This window comes from Podarcis liolepis, assembly GCF_965112155.1.
Source record: "Podarcis liolepis genome assembly, chromosome: 12".
Classification (NCBI taxonomy): Eukaryota; Metazoa; Chordata; class Lepidosauria; order Squamata; family Lacertidae; genus Podarcis; species Podarcis liolepis.
The window spans coordinates 20869460-20891341 of NC_139563.1; the positions used below are offsets into that span (position 1 = coordinate 20869460).

At 40.5% G+C, this 21882-nt stretch overlaps 1 protein-coding gene and 1 long non-coding RNA gene across 7 annotated transcripts in view; both read left to right on the forward strand.

The window, feature by feature from the left end:
* Positions 1 to 21882, forward strand: part of LOC310689714 — a 172121-nt gene that overhangs the window by 49485 nt on the left and 100754 nt on the right. The gene's annotated exons all lie outside the window — the stretch shown is intronic.
* The window catches only part of ODAD2 (outer dynein arm docking complex subunit 2), a 90855-nt gene that overhangs the window by 48311 nt on the left and 20662 nt on the right, over positions 1 to 21882 (forward strand). For all 6 annotated transcript variants that reach the window (XM_083467385.1, XM_083467383.1, XM_083467386.1 and 3 more), the window contains 7 exons: positions 1140 to 1286; positions 1984 to 2193; positions 3016 to 3252; positions 4005 to 4115; positions 5408 to 5562; positions 7381 to 7623; positions 17308 to 17422. In XM_083467385.1, coding sequence (XP_083323511.1) covers positions 1140 to 1286; positions 1984 to 2193; positions 3016 to 3252; positions 4005 to 4115; positions 5408 to 5562; positions 7381 to 7623; positions 17308 to 17422 — 1218 coding nt within the window. The remainder of the gene's footprint in view (positions 1 to 1139; positions 1287 to 1983; positions 2194 to 3015; positions 3253 to 4004; positions 4116 to 5407; positions 5563 to 7380; positions 7624 to 17307; positions 17423 to 21882) is intronic.

The window sequence follows — 21882 nt, forward strand, 5'->3', positions numbered from 1 at the left end:
GACTTTTGTAAACCACCCAGAGGGCTTTCTTCAGTGGGCGCTGTAGTAATAAAATAAATAATAAAAAGTAATCAGAAATGAATAAACAAATAGACTCTAACAAAAAGGATACAATATGGCTATTGTCCTGTTTCATTTTGTTTGTGTCTAGTTATGCATTTTCTGTGTCAGAATATTTCTTAGAATCATAGAGTTGGAAGAGACCCCGTGGGTCATCTAGTCCAGGCATAGGCAAACTTGGCCCTCCAGATGTTTTGGGACTACAACTCCCATCACCCCTGACCACTTGTCCTGTTAGCTAGGGATTATGGGAGTTGTAGTCCCAAAATAACTGGAGGGCCGAGTTTGCCCTGATCTAGTCCAACCAGTGTTATAAACTGAGATATGAAAAGTAGGAGCTAAATGGCACCTTAAACCTAGCTTGTTGGCGCAACAACGGAATGTCTAGGTGTGCTTTTTTATAACAAGAATACAAAGCTGAAAATGAATGAACTTCAGCTAAAATATTATGTTCATTTTTCTCATGGTCTAGTAGTCCTTCCCCTGCCCACCCCACTAATATTCTTAAGAGGGTCTCTTAACCAGTCTTAAGAGAGTAGCTGGAAGTGGGGAGGCAGAAAAAGGTCCTCCTTTCCTTCCATTCTGCAGTTTTAATATGAAATCTTAGATGCACTACTGCACCCAGAGCTCAGAAACAGCTCACACTAATGAAATTCCCTGTTGCAAAATGCACCTAGAACAATGGGAGTTTTGAACAGTGAGTCCAACCCCCTGCAGTCAGGAATCTCAACTATAGCATCCGTTAGAGATGGCCATCGAACCTCTGCTTAAAAACCTTCAAGGAAGGAGAGTCCACCACCTTTCGAAGGAGTTCATTCCACCGTCGAACAGCTCTAGCCATCAAAAAGTTCTTTTTCGTGTTTAGTCGAAATCTCCTTTCTTGTAACTTGAATCCATTGGTTTGAGCCCTACTCTACAAGCTTGCACCATCTTCCATGTGACGGCCCTTGAGATAGATGAAGATGGCTGTCATATTGTCTCTCAATCTCCTCTTTTCCAGGCTAAACATATCCAACTCCCTCAACTGTATAGTACAAAGTTGTATTTTATTGTACATTTCAAATTTCTCTGTTTTGTAGGCTGGCAACCAGACAGCTACTGTAATTGCATTGTGTTCAATGAGAGATTTCAACTTGTCTCAAGAAACTTGTCAGTTGGCAATCAGAGATGTTGGTGGCCTTGAAGTGCTGATTAATTTGCTTTATACCGAAGAAATCAAATGTAAGGTGAGTTCAATTGTCAGATTGAATTGTGCTTTATATGGATTCTAGAAGCTGTTGTCCAGCAATTGTATATTTACTTCCAGGACAGATACTTCCCAATTAGCACTGGGTCTCTTACTCCTTAATGCAACTACAGCTTAGTATTGTCCGTAATATAACACGAAAATAAAACGACTCTGAACTTCAGAGCCATTCTCAGTCTCCCTCAAAATTCTTTCTAGCGTTTATGAAGTTGCTCTCCTTTCAGAATGAAAAGTAAGAAACTGGGATGTTAACCACAGTTAACCGTAGCTTAGCTCAGCTGAAACTCAAAAAAAGATGGTGGAATGGTAGATTTCTGTTGTGTAGACATCTTCCTTTCAGCAACACAAGGCTGCTAAGGCACTTGTTTTAGTGAGTGTTCATTCTGGTTTTGTTTGCAGGAAGGTTAGATGACATTGTGTCAAAGGAAGTGTTATCCCACACTTTCTAGTGCCTTATTCCTGCTACTTATCATGAGTCAGAAGGCAGTTGCTGCTTAGCCCTGCTTTCCCCATCCATTCTGGGGACAATCTCATAAGAAAGCAGTCTCACTATCCCACATGATTTTACCTTCTTTGCATTCAGCTGTCTACCCGTACAATATTTTTGCGTATGTTACTTGAATAATCAAACTCTATATCCACATTAAACAATCTTGTGTAATTTCTTCTCTGATTAGATTGGCTCATTAAAAATCCTGAAGGAAATTAGCCAAAATCCACAAATCAGACGTACAATTGCTGATCTTGGAGGATTACAGATCATGGTTAAGATACTTGATTCTCTAGACCAAGATCTGAAATGTTTGGCAGCTGAAACCATAGCTAATGTGGCCAGATTCAAGAGGGCCCGAAGAACAGTCCGGCAGCATGGTGGAATCAAGAGACTAGTAAGTAGACCTGATAAACAACAATCAATCTTGGCATCACAGTTTTCATCTTCACTTTATCTTCTTTTGTTATTTTGCTAAAAGGTAGGCATTTCTGCAACACCATCTTTGCTTCAGTTGCTCCAATCCAGAAATCAATGTTGTTTTTAGCTTCTATTCCTTTGCACATGCCTATCCTTTCATTGGAAAGTTTACAGTATAACTTATAACCTGCCTTATTTAAATAAATAAATAAACATACTCAAGGCAGTGTCTTCAGTAAACACTCTGAAACAACACACTAAAATTATAATTTTAAAATTCTAAAATAAAAAAAACCAATTTAAACTAACAGGAAAGGGTGGTCAGAATTTATATACGTAAGCCAAATGTACCAATGAATGTCAAATGTCTTACAAGCTAAAGTTATCATTATTTGCGCCACAAAGCTAAGATAAGGGCGAAGTTTCTTAGGGAAGGAATTCCAGAGGCTTGGACTAAACATTGTAAAGGCCATGCTGGCCACAGGCAGTCACGAAACACACCTCTCAGAAGATGCATGGGAAAAAAGCCTTTGCCACAAAATCTCAGTAGGCATTCATGGTAGTGGAAGTATGGCAGCCTTCAGATGCTTTGATGTTTTAGACAATTTCTTGAATTGGGCCCAGAAACTAACATCAGTGTGAGAACAGGTGTAATCTCTTTCCTTCACTCACCTTCAGTACATCAGTTACAGGCAGATGAGTCTTATGCACAGTGCTGCTCTCTGGTATGGGCATACTACATTTGCCTTTATTGCTGACATTCACTAAAGACAATAAGCGATCTGTCTTTTTCTATCAGGTTGGGCTATTGGACTGCTCATCCATGGGATCGTCAAGTCTCACTCCACTCCAGGGAAAAGAGATTGAAGTGGCACGATGTGGAGCTTTGGCACTCTGGAGCTGTAGCAAAAGTTCCAGGAATAAAGAAGCAATACGTAAAGCCGGAGGCATCCCCCTGCTGGCTCAGTTACTGAAGTCCCCCCATTCAAATATGTTAATACCCGTAGTAGGAACTTTGCAAGAGTGTGCATCTGAGGTAAGCATCTGAGCTTTTCTGCAGGTGGAAATAAGAGCAGAATCTGAGATCCAGCAAAAAGTGTACAAATGCTTTCAACTGTGGTTTTTTTAAAAGCTCTACAAATGATATTTAACAAATATCCCGCAAAATATTGAATGAATTCAGTTAATAAAATAGCTCTTATCTCAGGTTCATTCAGTAATATTTTTTAACATCTTAATGAATAGAAATGTGACTCCATCGATGGCTACAATTAAACATTACACAATACAAAATGAAAATAGCATCTTCTGCCAATAGTCAAAGGGACACCTTATCTTATATCCTATACTGAGTTGGGCATTTGGTCCACCTAGCTCAGTAGTATCTACATTAATGACAGCACGTCTCTGGGATTTCAGACAAGACTCTTCTAGCTTTACCTAGAGACTGAGCATTGGACCTTTGGCATGTAAAACATGTGCTCCAACACTGTTTAAACACTTCTGTTTATGAAGCTTAGGATCTTTGCTATAGAACTATGTGGGGGATTGTTCTAATCGGAGTCTCAGGACCACTTAGTATCTTGATATATTTATGCCCATGGTGTGTGCTGCCATTGTTGAAACAACAATTTTATTGTAAACAAGCTAGAGAGCGTTCCCTGTAAAGGTTCTGCATAATTATGGTTTGGATCATCAAGGTTCTACTATCGTGTTTTGCGTTTTGAATAATAGCAATTTATCTGTTAATACATCTCTTAACTTAATACATAAAACTTGCCTTTGTAGCCAAGCTACAGACTCGCAATTAAAAATGAGAAGATGATAGAGAATCTTGTGAAAAATCTGAACAGTGACAATGAAGAGCTTCAAATGCATTGTGCCAGTGCTATTTTTAAGGTAAGGGATGCTTCCAGGCCAGCTGAGGTTTCCTGCATATTATTTCATCTAGTAATATTGCACAGGTTGGGCAATATTGGAAAGCGAGTTGTATCCTCCTACCCTACCAAGAGGACTGAAAAACTCCATAGTTAACATGAGTTTATAAGCATGATAGTGGTGAAGTAGGCAGACGAGTACTTCAACTAGAGCAAAAAGTTCCGTAAGGAATAGTAAGCAACCCAGTTTGCGACATGTCCATGCCTTGCTTTGTAAGATGCTGCCAACTGTATTGGATGCCCTAGTCAAAATGGCTACAAAGCATATAAAATAAGTACAGCCTTGCAATTTCAACGGTACAGCTAGGAAGGTTACAAAGTCATCCAAACCCCCTTTGTGCCGGGCTGGGGCAGGGTTGGCTGGTGTGGAGCTTCCCTTTCTGTCTACCTGACCTGCAGGCTGGCGGAGGTACCCAAACATGTCAGCAGAAGTGCTGAAATGGGACTTTTGGGGAAGGAAAGAGGGGCAGGACTGAGCTGTTGGTTGCTGTGGTAGCCCTGCTGCTGTCACATGATGCCATCGGGTTCTATTCAGCCCCAGCTGCTGCACCAGTTCCAGATGGGCACAACAACCAGCCAGCCTCCCATCCTGTCCTCTGCGTGCAGCAGGACTGGGACTGCTGTAGTGGTTCCACTGCTATGTAAAAACCCTCTGGGGCAGCCTTTCTCAACCTGTGGGTCCCCAGATGTTGTTGAACTACAACTCCCATCACCCCTAGCTAGCAAGGCCAGAGCTCAGGGATGATGGGAGTTGTAGTCCAACAACATCTGGGGACCCACAGGTGGAGAACCGTTGCTCTCGAGGGTGGGTGGGTGGGTGTTGTTCCCTAATCTGGGACCCTGACGTTTAATGTGTTCAAAATGATTGAAGATCCTGAAATCCTGCTCCATAAAGTGTCTGCTTCGAAGGGGATTCCTCATTGACTTTGTTATCGGAGACAGATCCATCGTGGATGCAGGAGCAACCTTTAATAATGAAGTTAGTGGAGAAGTCTTCTGGCACAGGAGCAGCATATTCACACTGGATTGCAAATGAAGCTTTTGACTGGAAAAGGCTTTTTGCGGTGCTTGTGAAGCTGTTGATTACATACTAGAGACAAGGCTAAATGGGCCCAAGTTCCATTTAACTTATTAATGACTTGAGCACGCAGCATTGCTCTGGATTGTTCTCATTACTTTCATTGTGGAAGCCTGTTTTATAGGCCTCAGCTATGTATGCTCGTACTTTTTCTGGCTTTCCCCCCTTTTACATAGTGTGCTGAAGACCAGGAAACACGTGAGCTCGTTAGGCAGCATGGAGGCCTCAAACCTCTTGCTACATTGCTTGGTAATTCTGGAAACAAAGAACTTCTGGCAGCAGTGACCGGAGCAATCTGGAAATGTGCAATCAGCAAAGAAAACGTGACAAAGTATGGATAACATTTTCACATTGTCAGCTATATATATTTAGCATCTTTTCATGTAGAGACAAAGCAAACATCCAAGGAAGAGAGATTTAACAGCTCTATGCATGATTAAAAGTCACCTTTTAGATGTTGGAAATGTGCATTTGTGTTCAGAGGTGGACCCTACTGTCTTGTGCCCTTGGCAAGAGGCTGTATTGGCACCCCCCCAAAAAAAAAAAACCCTTGCACCCTTGGCAAGGTGTAGCAGCACCTCCAAAGCTGGGAGAGACCATAGACAAGAAACTCAAAAATATTGATTTTAGTTGCCTTTCATGCTCTGCCAGTGACTTCCTCTGCTCTGCTCCACCTGCTCCACCTCCACTTTCATTGGTCTGCCTGCCTGCCTTTCTGCTTGCTTCTTTTCCTTCTGTCTCCTTCCTCCATCCCTTCCTTCATTCTTCCCCTGCCAGCCAGTGTGGTGTAGTGGTTAAGAGCAGTAGATTTGTAATCTGGGGAATTGGGTTCGCGTCTCCGCTCCTCCACATGTAGCTGCTGGGTGACCTTGGGCTAGTCACACTTCTTTGAAGTCTCTCAGCCCCACTCACCTCACAGAGTGTTTGTTGTGGGGGAGGAAGGGAAAGGAGAATGTTAGCCGCTTTGAGACTCCTTCGGGTAGTGATAAAGCAGGATATCAAATCCAAACTCTTCTTCTCTGACTTTCTTCCCTCCGAACCCCTCTGCGTGCTCCACTCACCACCAGCCAACTAGGGAGGGTTATTTCAGTGACCAAATGCCTCCACCAAGGTGCCCAGGGGAGCCTGTCCTATTATGTTAAGAGGTGCTGCTAGCTCTCATGAATATAGACATGTATTTTAAAGAATTGTGACAGCGATCTTTGTATTTTATTTAAGGATATTTTTAGCATCCTCTTTTGGTCCCATGGCAGGGTACAAGAGCAAGTAAAAAAAAAAGCCATCCCATCCTGAAAATTGCCATCCTAGAGAGGCCACCCATGGAGCCACACAGTCACTCATTACTATTTTTTAAATTTGTATATTGCCCTGTACCCACAGGTCCTTAATTGCAGCAGCGCACTAATAATGCTCACTAAAATGACAGTTGCCAGTTCTAGAGAGAGAGAGGTTTCCATATTTGTCGTGCCACCATACAGCATACCCTATCCCATGTACCTCCCCTGGAGATGGGAGAACCTTCTGCTATATCTGTATTATATATACTTCAACTTCAAATTTCTTTAAGAACTAATTAAAGGATTGTGAGAACTGTAGAAAAGGCTAAGGAATTTCTACTGGAGTTTTCAACACCTTCCTCAAACTCAATAGTTCCCTGTGGTTTTGAAGTTAACAAATACAGCTAAACTGATTTCGAATTACCGTACTGACCTGAATATAAGCCTCACTTTCCTCCCCAAATTCCAACTGTGAAAAGTTAAAGTGCGGCTTAAATTCGTGACCTTACAAAAATAGGCTTTTACGATCCTGCTGCTGAAACAGACATACGGTAAAACAGAACAGGTGTGAGTTCCTGCGGAATTTTAAGGAAGCAGCTTATATTTGGGTATTGTCTTTTTTTCCCCTTGGCCCCCCCCCCCTGAATTTTAAAGGTGTGGCTTATATTCAGACCAATACGGTACTTTAAACGTGTAGTGCAGATATGCCCTTAAAGCCTAATACATGCACAATGTAACACCAATGCTTTTTAAAGAGTTCCTGAAATATTGTGCCCAATTTGTGATTTTGGAAGGATTAGCTCCATAAATGTTTTCAGGATATATCGGTTCTGGTAAAGTTAACGCTGATTCTTTACTTTATTTTGTTTTAGATTCCGGGAGTACAAAGCTATAGAAACTTTGGTTGGCCTACTAACAGATCAGCCAGAAGAAGTCCTTGTGAATGTTGTTGGAGCGCTGGGTGAATGTTGCCAAGAACAAGCAAATCGGAGCATTATCCGCAGATGTGGTGGAATCCCATCCCTTGTCGCTTTACTCACTGGAACCAATCAGGCTCTCCTCGTAAATGTCAACAAAGCAGTGGGATCCTGTGCAACAGAACCTGAAAATATGATGTAAGTAATAGTAGTGGTGGTAGTTGTAGTGGTAGTAGTAGTTGTCGTTGTTCATTAAATTTATATGCCACCATTCATCTGAAGATCTCAAGGTGGTTCCCAAGATAAGAACACAAAAGCACAAAATAAAAGCACAAAAATAAATGGTTAAAACAAAATGAAGCAATAACTCCCCTCATCCACAAGCACATCTAAAAGACAGTAGAATATTAATCATCCAAAAGCCTGGTTGAAGAGGATTGTTTTTTGGACTGGGAAAGGTTATGGAACACCGGTATGAAATTCACGGCATGTAGTGCCTTGAAGGAGAACATTATGAAAATGGTATACCGGTGGTACATGACCCCAGTTAAGTTGGCTAAAATATACCACCTGTCTGATAATAAGTGTTGGAAATGTAAGGAGGCAGAAGGGACATTCTTTCACCTCTGGTGGACCTGCCCGGAAGTAAAGGCCTTCTGGGAAATGATATACAATGAGTTGAAAAAGGTATTTAAATATACCTTTCTTAAGAAACCAGAGGCCTTTCTGCTGGGCATGGTGGACCGGAAGGTGCCAAAGAAGGACAGAACTCTGTTTATGTATGCGACAACAGCAGCAAGGATTCTTATCGCAAAGTACTGGAAGACACCAGATTTACCCACACTGGAGGACTGGCAGACACAGTTGTTGGACTACATGGAGTTGGCAGAAATGACTGGCAGAATTCGAGATCTGACCGAAGAAACAATAGAGGAGGACTGGAAAAAATTCAAGGATTATTTGCAAAAATATTATAAGTTGTTTGAATGTTAAGATTCTGCATGATTAGGAAACGTCACGCTTCCGCAACCTATTTTAAGCAAATGATAAAGTAAGTTCAGATAAAAAAGAAAAGGAAACAAATTTGAAACAATATATTATGTTTATTGTGAAGGTATCAAAAGTAAACTACAAACTTTTGAAATTGGTAACATAATAAAGTCAAAGATACAATAAGTGGTGAAACAAGGTAACAAATTGCTGACCAGGTTAGAACAATGAATGCAATGTTGGGAAGATGTGGGGAGGTCCAAAAGAAAGTAAATTTATGAAAGATGATGTGTAACATATTCAACTTTTTCTAATTTTTTTTTTTATTTTTTTATTTTTCTTTATATATATAAAAAAAATGTTTCTTGTATGTTGCTATGTAAACTAATCTGTGAACCTATGAAAAGGAACGCAATAAAAAATTTTATAAAAAAAAAAAAAAAAAAGAAGAGGATTGTTTTTGCCTGGAGCCTAAAGATGTACAGTGGTACCTTCGGTTAAGTACTTAATTCGTTCCGGAGGTCCATACTTAACCTGAAACTGTTCTTAACCTGAAGCACCACTTTAGCTAATGGGGCCTCCTGCTGCTGCCGCGCCGCCGGAGCACAATGTCTGTTCTCATCCTGAAGCAAAGTTCTTAACCTGAAGCACTATTTCTGGGTTAGCGGAGTCTGTAACCTGAAGCGTATATAACCAGAAGTGTATGTAACCCGAGGTACCACTGTATAATGAAGGCACCAAACAAGGAAAGGTTCCTCGTTTTTTTATAAACAAAATGTTGCTCATACTTTGGAACAGAGGCACCGAGTTGTGCCCAACATTGGGCGGGGGGGGGCGTGTGTGTGTGTGTGTGATATGTCACATGCATCACAACATCATGTGACTGTCACAGATGCTATGCAGCATCTCCCAAGGCGGCTGAGCACAGCGGACAAAAAGGGAGGGGGGAGATGGGCGGGCAAGGAAGGACTCAACCTCTTCTGCCCCCTCAAGATTGGAGGGGCTCAGCCCCAGCCCAGCAGACTTAGGGGGACTGAAGATGCCTCAGCCCTATAGAGCTGTCATCTATGCAATGGAATATCCTGGTTTATCATATTAAAATATTTGGCTGTGAATGAGGCTCCAGTGGTTCAACAATATAGATTCTTTTTTTGTGAAGTCAGTGATGGACATGAAATATACCTACAAATATTACAAGCATAGAAGATGTAATGTAGTATTTGTAATATTTGGCCCAAATCCAAACAACTTCTTTAGCTTAACCCAGTGGAATAAAAAAAAGTTGTTGTTTAAATGGAACTCCTAGGTGTCATATTACAAACTGCTTTGTAAACTCCCAGTGGAAGAAAGGAGACAGCAGCTGTTCAGAGCTGTGAGCCACATTTGATGAATCTTTGGGTCTTTGGCCCCTGTGTCCAAACATACAGTAATGTAACATGGAAGCCAGATTATGTAGAGAGAGGTTCTTTTATTGGGAAAGTAATTTTGCTGAGCTTCGATAGTCCACTTTGTAAATCAGAAGAATTCACTTGCATTCTAATATTATTTTATATATACACCTACATACACCCACATTGTACAAAGATATGCAGGAGAACTAAATAATAATAGTATCTAATATTAAGATAAATATCAGTACCTTCCAAGGTTTGGAAAATTCAAGCCCGATAAGCCTACAAAGCTACCTTATAGTGACTCAGACCACTGGTCCATTTAGTGTAGTACAGTCTTCTTCAGAAAGCAGCAGCTTTCCAAAGTCCATTTCACCTGAAGATGCCAGAATTTTCTGCCTCCAGGCCATATGCTCTACCACCAAGCTGTGGCCTCTGCCCAGGTAATATCTGAATCCTAGCCACCTAAAACTGGACTATAAATTTCTGTTTTGAGGTGCTTTTGGGTGAAGTATGTTTGCCAACTTTTTTGCACATCTAGGCTTGAAAAAATAATTTGCATACTTGGAGCTCTAAGAGTGCTTTCCTGAAGTGCTATTTAAACTGAATATTTCAGTAGCTGTACATGGAAACTAAACAAATACCAAACTAATTTTTCTTCCCCCACCCCCCTGCATTGCACACTGTGATCATGAACTGAAGAGGGCTGGTATTTTATAAAGAGAACTGTTGATATTTGCCTTGCATAATGTAAAGCTTGTACAGTTTGAGGCTCCAGCATTAAAATTTCATGAGAAATGTTCCAGTAAAATGTTCAGGTCGGCCTTTGCTTTGACTCTATATGAGGAAAGTCACAGTTCTCTGCTTATATATCAACAAGGTTGCAAGGAGATAGCTATCTTCTGCTCCTCCTGTTCTGTTTTGCCTAAATCACTTGATATTCACGGAGCGGTGCAGTGATTCTGATTGCCTGAAAGGGGCATTTGTTTCCATGCTTTGGCTGTCACCCAGTGGCAAGATAGTGCAGAAGTGTAAGCATGCCATATGTACATGAACAGGGCTAGTCAAGTGGTAGAAAGGGGTGCATAGATTAAATCGCTTGCACATCGTGTCTCACAAAGAATCGTAGATGATCATAGATGATTATTTTTTTTAATTAACCTAATAGAGGCAGTGCCATAAATCAGCAAATAAATCCAAACAACCAATCGGCAGAAGCAAAACCCCAGGACTGCTCTGCTGCTCAGAGCCTATTGCTCTTCTAGTATGGACAGCTTCATGCTGAAATGTAGTCAACAAAAGAACCCAAATCAACCCAAATTGATGCCTAAAATTGTGGTCTTTCAAAGCTCGGTCTGTTTAAGAGAGAGGAAATCTGCTGATAGTTTAGGCAAAAATAAAACTTGGGCCATTTTCCTCTACCTGATATATGGTTCTGATCTCTCTTCTTTTCACTACAGGAAGCATTCACTGTATTAGCTTGCAGTCCTGAGCCAGAATTTTCTCTTTTCAATAAAATGCAGGTGCTATGTATTAGAAGATTTGGTTTATGATCAAGAAAGTGAATTTCTGAGGAAGAAAAATCAGAAGATTCTTCCCCTTGTTTCAGTGCCTTAAAAGGTGTCCCATTTTTAACGTAAACAGGAAGAAAAGTTGCTCAGCCCCAGTATTAACTATGATGCATTAGAAAACGTTAAGGATTTTCAAAAGGTGTTAACATGAGCACTAATGTTTATCTCGTTATCTACAGATGTCTTATTTGTAGATACTTGTAACTATAAAACTGAGGGCAATAAAGTCATGTTTCACATTTCAAACTTCAAATTGGTTTTGCCTCCAAACCTTGCTGTATGTTCCCTCCCCAATAACACACAAGTGGGAAGGGTGAATTAATAAGAAAAAGCAGTGCAGACAATATAGGGAAGATAAAACAGGCTCAGTGAGCAGACAGTCTGCAGCTTTTGGAATGCAGCAAACTGCAGTGGAGTAAATTTTCTCTTGTGTCAGTTGACTCAATCATGTGTTTTCAGTATAGGAACAGCCTGTGTCCTCTGATGCCCAAAGTTTCAGTGCAAACAGCAAAGGTGAAGTGTGTCACACAGATCACTCCGATTTTACTAAATCATGCTATATAGGCCATCCACAGGGCAAAGAAACTAGTTCTGTCATAAATAGTTCTTTGTAGATTAATTTGAATCTGTTCTTGGAAAATTGTTTCCAACTGTAGTTGTGTTAGTGATGTTAGTGATCTTGTACAGTCGTCTTTAATTCTATCATCCATTTATATTTTTTGTTAGGTTTTATATTGCCTTTTATCCAACATCAAACCTAACTATTGGTGTTAGGATTTTGAATCTTATGCACTAAAATGAAAGACCTTTTCTAACCAGCTTGAGCTCCTGATTTACCATACTATTTATCAAAGCCATTTGTAACCATTTTTTTGTTTTGTTTTATGTTTAAAAGAGTTGCATTGTGGTTTTCAAAAAGATGAGATTGTGCTTTGTAAGACTTGGAACCTGTAATCTTACCAAGGAGCACTATATACCATATATATATATATATATATATAGTCAGTATAACACTGTTTACATTTGTGTATGTGGTCTCAGTTGGCAGGAGATGCAGTCAGACTTCTCAAGAGCCCTGGCATAGAATGGCGTAACAAAAAAGAATGATAGATATAAGAAACAGATGTTGAGGGTGTGTGCATGTGTCTTTGAGTAAGTCTGGGGCTTGTTTATCCTGGAAATATTCAATATCAAATTATTAGAGCACAGAAATGGCTTGCTGTAGAATAAGATTGTTAACATGTAGAAAGAGAGACTTCATTTAGAACTGCTCTCTTGGCAGTAAAACTGATTTAACCCTGGCAATTCAGGAGATCTTCAAATGGCTTTTTGGTTAAACAAGCAACTGCCCAAACAATAATCAAGGTCTAGCCAATATGTTCCAATATAAATTACACAAGCAATCAATTCTGCTGTGTAGCCAAGATTGGCTTATATACAGCAGTATTTTAAGAAACCATTAGACGTGCTGTGTTGAATCATATCCTGTCAGGGGCGTTTGGATGAGCCTCAGCCACAGCTAGTCTGCAAAACACAGCAGAGGGCAAAGTCAAATGGAATAATGTCCCCAGGACCTCTAGGTAAACATGTGGTGCTGGAAGACTCCTGAGGAGAATTGTGATCAGAATAGATCCAGCTCTTAAGAAGTACAAATGGCAGGTAAGGAGGTCAGATGATTCAGATAGACAAATAGATCGGAAGCAGACAAACAGCTTGAACGGGATTCCAGGAAGCAGGCAGGCAGGTGGAGAAACTTACACCCCCCCAAAAAACCCCACCCCATCCCTATTAAATATATTACATCAAATATTTGTTTGTTCAAGATGTTAACTCCTGCCTAACCAGGTGGACATGATATATGTTCCAAAACAGGGAAAATCTTGTAGACACAAACCAACAGCTCCACAGCTTGGACATGCGATGCAAACTCTTCCTAGGTTTCCCAAGAGTCTTGCTAAGTAGTCCAAGTTATCAACTATAGTAACAACAGCCAGTCAAGCTGATCAGTAGGAAGCAAATCCTTGCTCATAAGCTTGGCTGCCAACACCCAGCCACCCCTAAGGCTTCTCAGAGCCTAGTGAGAGACGCTTTCATGAGGCCCACCTTCATGTGGACCCAGTGAGTTGGTTGCCCTTTCCTACTATCCCCTGTGAAGCACCAACTCAAGCGAGTTCATTTAATTACAGCCTTCTTAACAGACAGTTCTCCAGAGGCCATAGAAGTGGAAGCCTCCTGCCACTGGAGAGAAGATGTCTAGGCTGAAGCAATTTCACCAGAAGCTGTGGAGAGAGCCTCTCAGTCTGTATTGGTCAAAACTTGTTCCTGCCAAGGATGAAGGCAAGAAGCATTCTACCTCAAAACAATTCCTCCCATCTCTCTTTTCCTATGTTTACTATAGCAGGAGAAGTAAAACTGGCATTCTTCCAAGGTTGAAGAGCAGTTCCAGAATTCAACAGCTCTCTTGGAAGAAACTTTCTTCCTTCTCTCAACGCCCCCCCCCCCCCCCAATACCAGCAAAAGAAACCTTTCAGAGTTTGCAGAGATCTGGAGCAAAAGAGACATGGACATAATTGAGCAATGATTACTGAATGGTGGCATAACAAAGCACGTTTTTCACATGATCCAAAATACTTATTTGAAATTATGTAAAATATGCCAAATTGTGAATGTTACGCTTTCAATTTATCCTTTTTTTGTTAATTTGCTTTGCAAATATATGTGATTTTTGTTAAACTGAATAAAAATTTTAAAATAAACAAAGCGAGAATGAGAGACAGAGGTGCACGCATGAGCTCTGCAAATGATGACAGAATGCTAATCCCCAGAATTATCTTGTATCTCCTTGGATTGGCTTCTCCTTTCCGTCAAGCAAACCAAAGAAACATGCAAGAATCAAAAAGGCTAACCAATATCTCATTCGTGTTAAGGCCACAGAACCAGTTCCAAGTCGGAAGCTCTTCCTAGGAGTGTGTTTTGTTTTTGTGCATTTACTTTTATAAAGCTTCTTTTTTTCATTTTACGGCTAATTGACATAGCCCTGGAGACAAGAGGGCACAGAGGAGGAGGAAGAAGAAGAAGAAGAAGAAGAGTAGTTTGGATTTGATATCCCGCTTTATCACTACCCGAAGGAGTCTCAAAGCGGCTTACAATATCCTTTTTCCCTTCCTCCCCCACAACAAACACTCTGTGAGTTGAGTGAGGCTGAGAGACTTCCGAGAAGTGTGACTGGCCCAAGGTCACCCAGCAGCTGCATGTGGAGGAGCGGGGAAGCGAACCCAGTTCATCTTTCATCACCATTGCAAGGGAATGCTTTGTCCCCTGATGCTTGTACTGCTATGAGTTAGTGTGGCAATGTTGTTGCAGGATCAAGCAGTCTAGTGCACGGGGGTATGGAGTTATCAAGGCCGACCAAGTATAGATAGAGTAGTTCAGATAATGGAGGCAGAAAATGGGTGCAGGAAGGAAGACAAGTTCAAGGCAGTATAACGTTACAGCAGCCATAGCAATGGTGTTAACTGGTATTTTGAAGGCAAGCAGAGTGCCCCAGATGGTGTTTCAAAAGATAATGCTCTTGACTCCACAGTAAAGCATGGATTCATTGGGTGGTCTTGATCCTTTTACTATTATGGTTTGTCAAGCTAAGTTTTCTAACTGTTAATCTGTGATTTCTAATGGTCAGCCTCTTGGGGATTGATATGAGAAGCAGTGAGAGGCACTCTGCATAGTTTTTAAGTGTTCTACAGATGATGATAAAATGCTGGTTTCTTTCAATACTGTGATTATAGTTCTAAAATCAATAGAGGTAAGTTTGATTTTAAAGTTGTCTAGATACACAATGGTACCTTGGTTTTCGAACGTAATCCGTTCTGGAAGACCGTTTGAGTTCTGAAACGTTTGAAAACCGGAAACTCAGACCAGAAGCCTCAAAACGGAAAACTCAATATGGAAAACTCAGTATGGAAGCCGCATTTCCTGTTTGACTTCTGAGGCATGTTCGAAAACCGAGGCACTTACTTCCAGGTTTATTGCGTTTGAAAACTGAAACATTTGTCAACGGAGACGTTTGAAAACCAAGGTACCACTGTACTTTTCTTTCCTGATGAAGAATAGTAGTGCACACACACTGGCAGAAAACAGCACGTTAGAAGAGCAGGTGATGGAAATCTAGCCAACTAGTAGAAACTGCCAACTGGCTACGCGAAGGCAAATGTACCTGGTATAGGCCAAGAAGCAGGCAGTTCTGAGAAGACAGACTGACAGGTGAAGAGGGGGTGGCAGCACCTATTATAGTGGGTGGAGCCTCCTCCCAACCTGTGTTGGGCACAAACATTTGTGCCCTGGTGTTTTCCCTCTGCATAGGAATCTCCATTCCACAATCATGTGAGGAGGACAAATCCACCCCTTGCTAAACATGTCAGAGGACAGTGGTGGACTTTAGGCTCTCAAATTTCAGTAGCGCCCTGTATAATGCTGAAATTTAGCACTCCTCTCACAATCTGTTCTACAGCATTGTTGTGGTGCAACTGCACTGGTTGTGCTGCCCTAAACCCGCCTCTGCAGAGAAGGATTTGCATAACCCTTTTATATGTTTTTGTGTGTACTGTATCATCATTTTATCACTGCTTTGTGGTCTAAACTTGGATTTCCTCTGTGTTTTTTGAAGTTGCTGTTCTTTGTACTGGCCATGTAAATCGGCCTGCCTTGTTTTAACATTTCACATTGTCCTTGCTCCGCTCCCAAATACCTGGATGCTGGAAGCAAAATTATATAACCAGGTTGCATCAATTTAAATAAAGCTGTACTTACTTTAGACAGAGAGTTCGTGTCCTAAATCATTCTGTCTGAATCAAAATAATTGTATGATTACGTACTGGCCTGATTTTCTACTTACTTTTCATTCCTGGCAAACTCATTTTACATAATGAACAGAAATTAGATGTTCTTGCTTGATTTTTTTTACATGGGTAAAAATCTGTGTTTTATTTTATTTCCAAAATAATGTATTCACAATTAAAGATGTGGACAAACTGCGTAGAATTAAACATTTGAGGTTATAAATCAAAGTATGCCTGATTGTCTTTATCTTCACTTCATCTGCTTTGAGTTTTACATATCTTCCTGAACAAAGCCATGTTTGTAAAGGATATTAAGTTTTGTTTGGTCTTCCTCTTCGTTTTAAAGTACTCGGTGGACTTTAATATGAAGTTATGATCCCCTAGACTGATTGATATATAAACATAAGACAGATGGTTTAAAGATGACTCTGATGATAATTCATTTTTCAGCTAGACATGAAGATACTTTGATTACAGTATGTTTAAGCAATTATAACACGGTATTCAGTGTTAGTCTCGTCAGTAGGGAGCACATAGGAAACAAGTTGCACGTTATTCATGCCCAACAAAGGGTGCACTGTGGTGTGACCCATTTTAATTCCAAATGTTAGGTTAGCAACATAGAAATTTAAAATATGTCATACAGCAAGGTAAATAAATTAAACATAGACTCAATATAGAGTTAAGTACATAGTTTTTTGGCATAAATATTTGTTTTGGAAAGTATTTGTTGCTATATGAAAGAAACTAGTATGTTTGAATTTTGGTTCGACTTTGCATGCAGCTTGTTAAAAAAGTCACGTGGCTCATTTTTAAAGTTTACAAGGGTTCTAGCTATATAATGCCGTTTATTTTATTTTATACTTTTTAGAAAAGAATTTTAAGGTAAAGTGCTGGGGGCGGGGCGGGGGAATGTAGAGGATTCATTGAAAAAGTGTATCTCGTTCAAAACCACATTTCTACAGATACGCTTTATAAATGATGTTGGGATGTTTCAATGATAAAAGTTACACATGGGTCTTGCGCAATAACCATCTAGTAAATAGAATGTTAAGTATTATTTCAGTTGATATCTTCAATGCCTCTCTTTACTAGGATAATTGATCGTTTGGATGGTGTTCGTTTGTTATGGTCTTTACTGAAAAACCCTCATCCAGATGTTCAGGCGAGTGCAGCCTGGGCTATTTGTCCTTGCATTGAAAATGCAAAGGTGAGAAAATATTTTCTAAGTATTTTACTAAGTTGATTGTTAGTAGGAATTGGTGGGATGGCGGCTGATGGTACCAAGCCACTGACAGTTCCCTCAAATAAGGGAAAGCAATGATCTTCCCCTATGCATTTTACAGGGGGGAAGGGGATCTAGCAGGGTACAATTGGATCCTGAACGCCTTGAGAATTGAACATTTTGGCTCCCGAACGCCACAAACCCGGAAGTGAGTGTTCCGGTTTGCGAACGTTCTTTGGAACCCAAATGTCTGACAGGGCTTCTGTGGCTTCTGATTGGCTACAGGAGCTTCCTGCAGCCAATCAGAAGCCGCGCTTTGATTTCTGAATGTTTTGGAAGTTGAACAGACTTCCGGAACAGATTCCGTTCAACTTCCGAGGTACCACTGTATCTAGAAACAAGCCCTGAAATGAACAAGACCTGGAAAGTTCACACACCACCAGCGGCTGAAACTAAGATCAAAGAGAGTTTCCTAAATAAGTAAATAACAAACAGTTGTTCCTCAAATTAACAAGTTAATATATTTGTTCATCAGTTACAGCAACACCAAAACCAGAACCAGGCTTTCTCGGTAGTGGCGCCCACCCTGTGGAATGCCCTCCCAATGGGTATCTTTGCATGAGCAAATCCTATATCTAAATGGAACATTATTATGTTATGGATTTTGTGCTTTTATGTTGTAAACCTCCCTGCGATCTTTGGATGATAGCCAGTATATAAATTCAACAAATAACAACAACAACATCCATATAGGCTGCATAGTCGCCTGGAACTAAGTTCCAGTGCTCTTAATAGGACAAACGTCTGCAAAGGATTGTACTGATAATTGCTATTAAGACTTGCAGAGAGTGTCTCTTTTAACCTACCCAGTAGGATACTTCTTCTGTTAAGTTGTCATCTTTTTGAAATGCCATCTCCTAGCTCCTGTAAGAGCACCCGTTATTTTAAAAGCCGCTGCTTTCTGAAACTCTGGAATCCTTCCATTGCCTATCAAAATTTTAGCCATGGTAAACAAGGCAGCCCAAAGTTTACGCTGCTAAAATGGAGGTTTCTCAAAACATATATTAAAGCTACAGATTATTACCATATTGATCTTAATTCCACGATGTTACTAAAGTGCTTTGATAGCAAACTTCCAACAACATTGGATTACATTACATACACTATCGTAAATTGCAGCATATCAAGACTTGCCTACAGCCCTTCCCACATTTTGCATCAGAGATGTTATTCAATTTGTATAACCTAGCTAGCATTATATGCCAGCAACTCAAAACTTTGCATTAAGCTTCTCTCATACCAGGAGAAGCAATAACCACCCAATGCCCAAATATGCCATTACCTCTCCTCCAAGAGACAAGTGTATCATCCCCAAGCAAGAGCAATATTTTAAAAATTCACACCAAACATAGTTCAGTAAAAAGGGTGGTAGTATTGAACTATAGATGCAAAAAGCTGTGATTATCAATTGCAAAATAGGCTCTCAGACTATGAAATGCGGGATTTAGATCTACTTATAACGAAAGGGGGAAACTGAAGCTCTTCTTTACACTTCATAATTTAACTGGGATTGAAACAAAACATGATTCTGTGAAAACAAGAATAGCCTATAAATTCTGGTTTTCATCCAGATTCTAAACAATGCAGCAGATCAGAGGTGCTAAACCACTGGAGTCAGTGGAGAGCAAGCTGAAACATTCTATTCCATCCTCTTACACTAGGTAGTCAAAATGCTTTTGATCCTTATGGGAGAATGTGTTGCCTCTGGTAGGCTATATTTGCGGTTTTGTAGGACACTTTTGAATGGATCCCCAAAACCTTGAACGTACAGGGCTGCAGGATTAAACAGAAAGCAAGGATGTCGCAGGAAGGAGTTGAAAATTACTGAATACTAAAGCTAAGGCAGATGGTTTAGTTTTATGCTATGGTCAAAATAAAAAATTCCTTCCAGTAGCACCTTAAAGACCAACTAAGTTAGTTCTTGGTATGAGCTTTCGTGTGCATGCACACTTCTTCAGAAGTGTATGCTATGGTACAGGTCACAAAAATGGTTCCCTGTATGGGAAAGTCTTCCCTCCCTCCCTCCATTACAAGCAGAAGTCCTGATATACCTGAACTGCTTATATTGGTGCACAGAGGGAGGGAGGGTTGTGTTAGCCCAGCAGTGCATTTCTGTGTATTATGGCAAGCAGTGTTACTTTGCTTGGTGGTGACTAATGTTATTTTGTAGTGGTAGGGTATATATATAAAATTGAAACATTTATTTTAATATGTTTTATTAAAGAGAGAGAGAAGAGGGGCCAAGCAGGCAACAGAATCACCATAACAGAAGTAGATTTAGATTAATTAGCTGGTTAATTCAATAGCTACAAACCATAACGGTAGAAGTAATTGCTGTGACAGAGTGGAAGTGCATTAGCCAATCAAAGCAAATAATTATGAAGAATTGCAGTGAAAAGTGTTCTGAGCTCTGTTGATATTGGAAAGTCATTTTGTAGTCAAGATACTCCTTTATTCCCTATGCTGAATAATGTAAACATAAGAAACATTCAGAAATTACAAAGTTTTCCTTGTTTCAAGCATGGTTGCTCTGTTGATCCTAAACAAAGACAGATAGGATCAAAAAATGATTTAGACACTTTTAATTGTGGGTAAGGGTCTCTTGAGCCGACCTCAACTTCTACATGCAAAAACTTTTCTTCCTATTACCATTATTATTTTCCGTATTTCAGTGAGAAAGTTAGTTTGATTTTCCCCTTAATTTTGAGTACTTTTCTTACAAAAGAATGGAAAAAAATGTTTCTGAGGCTATGCATGTTTATTGCTATGTTTCTCCCAGTCCATTCATATTTCAGCACATAAAACTGTGAATAAAATAGGAATGGGAAGAGAAGTTCTGTACTGTGCTCTGAGCACACATAGGAGACGGACAATGTTCTACCTTCTCCATATTACTTGAAGGCATTTAACCATGCAGCATCTCTATATAGCATGAATGATGCCATTGGCCTTGCCGGGGAGGGGGCGGTTTTGCCAGAGTGCCAGCCAATCAGGAGTGCCTGTTTTCCCTAGTGTGCGTCTCTGAGTGACACCCTGCTCAGTTCCCCAGTAGTCTGCAGCATGCGATTAGCCCAGGGGTCAGCAAACTTTTTCAGCAGGGGGCCGGTCCACTGACCTTGTGGGGGTGGTGGACTATATTGGGGGGGGATTAACAAATTCCTAGGCCCCACAAATAACCCAGAGATGCATTTTAAATAAAAGCACACATTCTACTCATGTAAAAACACACTGGTTCCTGGACCATCTGTGGACCAGATTTAGAAGGTGACTGGGCTGGATCCGGCCCCCGGACCTTAGTTTGCCTACCCATGGATTATCCAGTTACCTTTGCAAAGCCATTTAGGGTGTTTCAGTGTGTTCCCATAGCCAGCAAAGCCAAGAAGGCACGCTTTCCTTCTTCATGTTGCAAAACCTCAGGGACCAGTAGGTTAATTTGGCTGAATGAGATAGCAGTACTGATTTGATAAATTTGGAAGGTGCATTGAGTTGGTTTAGCAATCTGAGGCATCTTTATGGCAAGAGGATCTTTACAGATAGGGGCCACTAAACTTCATTATGGAGCTTGACCACTCATGAAGGAATCACCTAATATGGCAGAAAACACTTCTGGCCCACCAGGCGCCTGTCTATAGAACTGTGTGCCCCGCTCCCCGCAGTAATCAAAGTTGGCCATCCTTATATAGTTATTTGCCAATACGTTTGCCTCATGTGTTTATCTCTTACGTTATGCGTTAGTTTTCCTTTCTCATATAATGATACTTTATGAAATGCAAAAGAGGCAAACTGAACCTTCTCCTCCTTCCTGCCCTCCGGTAAAGTTGGGTGTGCTGCAAAATGGCAAACCATGGAACGGGACAGGGACAGGTCTCCAGAAGGAAATGGAGTCCACAGAGGACTCTTGGTAACTCAAGTTTATTTGCTCAACCACACCATCACATTTTTGGGCAAAAGTAGCCAGAGTTGATAAATTGGCTTTGACATCTTAAGCTTTCTAAGATATTCTAAAAGGAAAATACTACTGTGTTGTTGTTTTATTGGGAAGCTTTTATCTATGAGGGTAGAATATTTATAAACACGGTGCCTTTTCAAAGCAGCATTTAGTTTACAGTACTTCAAACTCAGAAGAGAGTCTCGTTCCGAGAACTGAAAGAGGTCTCAAACTTCAGTATTTTGGCAGACCAGTATATATGTCAAGGAATGTTGATATTAAAATCAACAAGCGATGATGATCTGGTCCTGCAAATCACATGGTGCAGAGCACCCCAAAGATTCCAGTGGATAGGGCTCTAGTATCTCTGGGACTCACTCAAAAACTGACTTTTGATGTGACCTTGGGGAAGTTTGTTTATTCTTCACTGTTGCTCTTATACACATCTATAATGAGG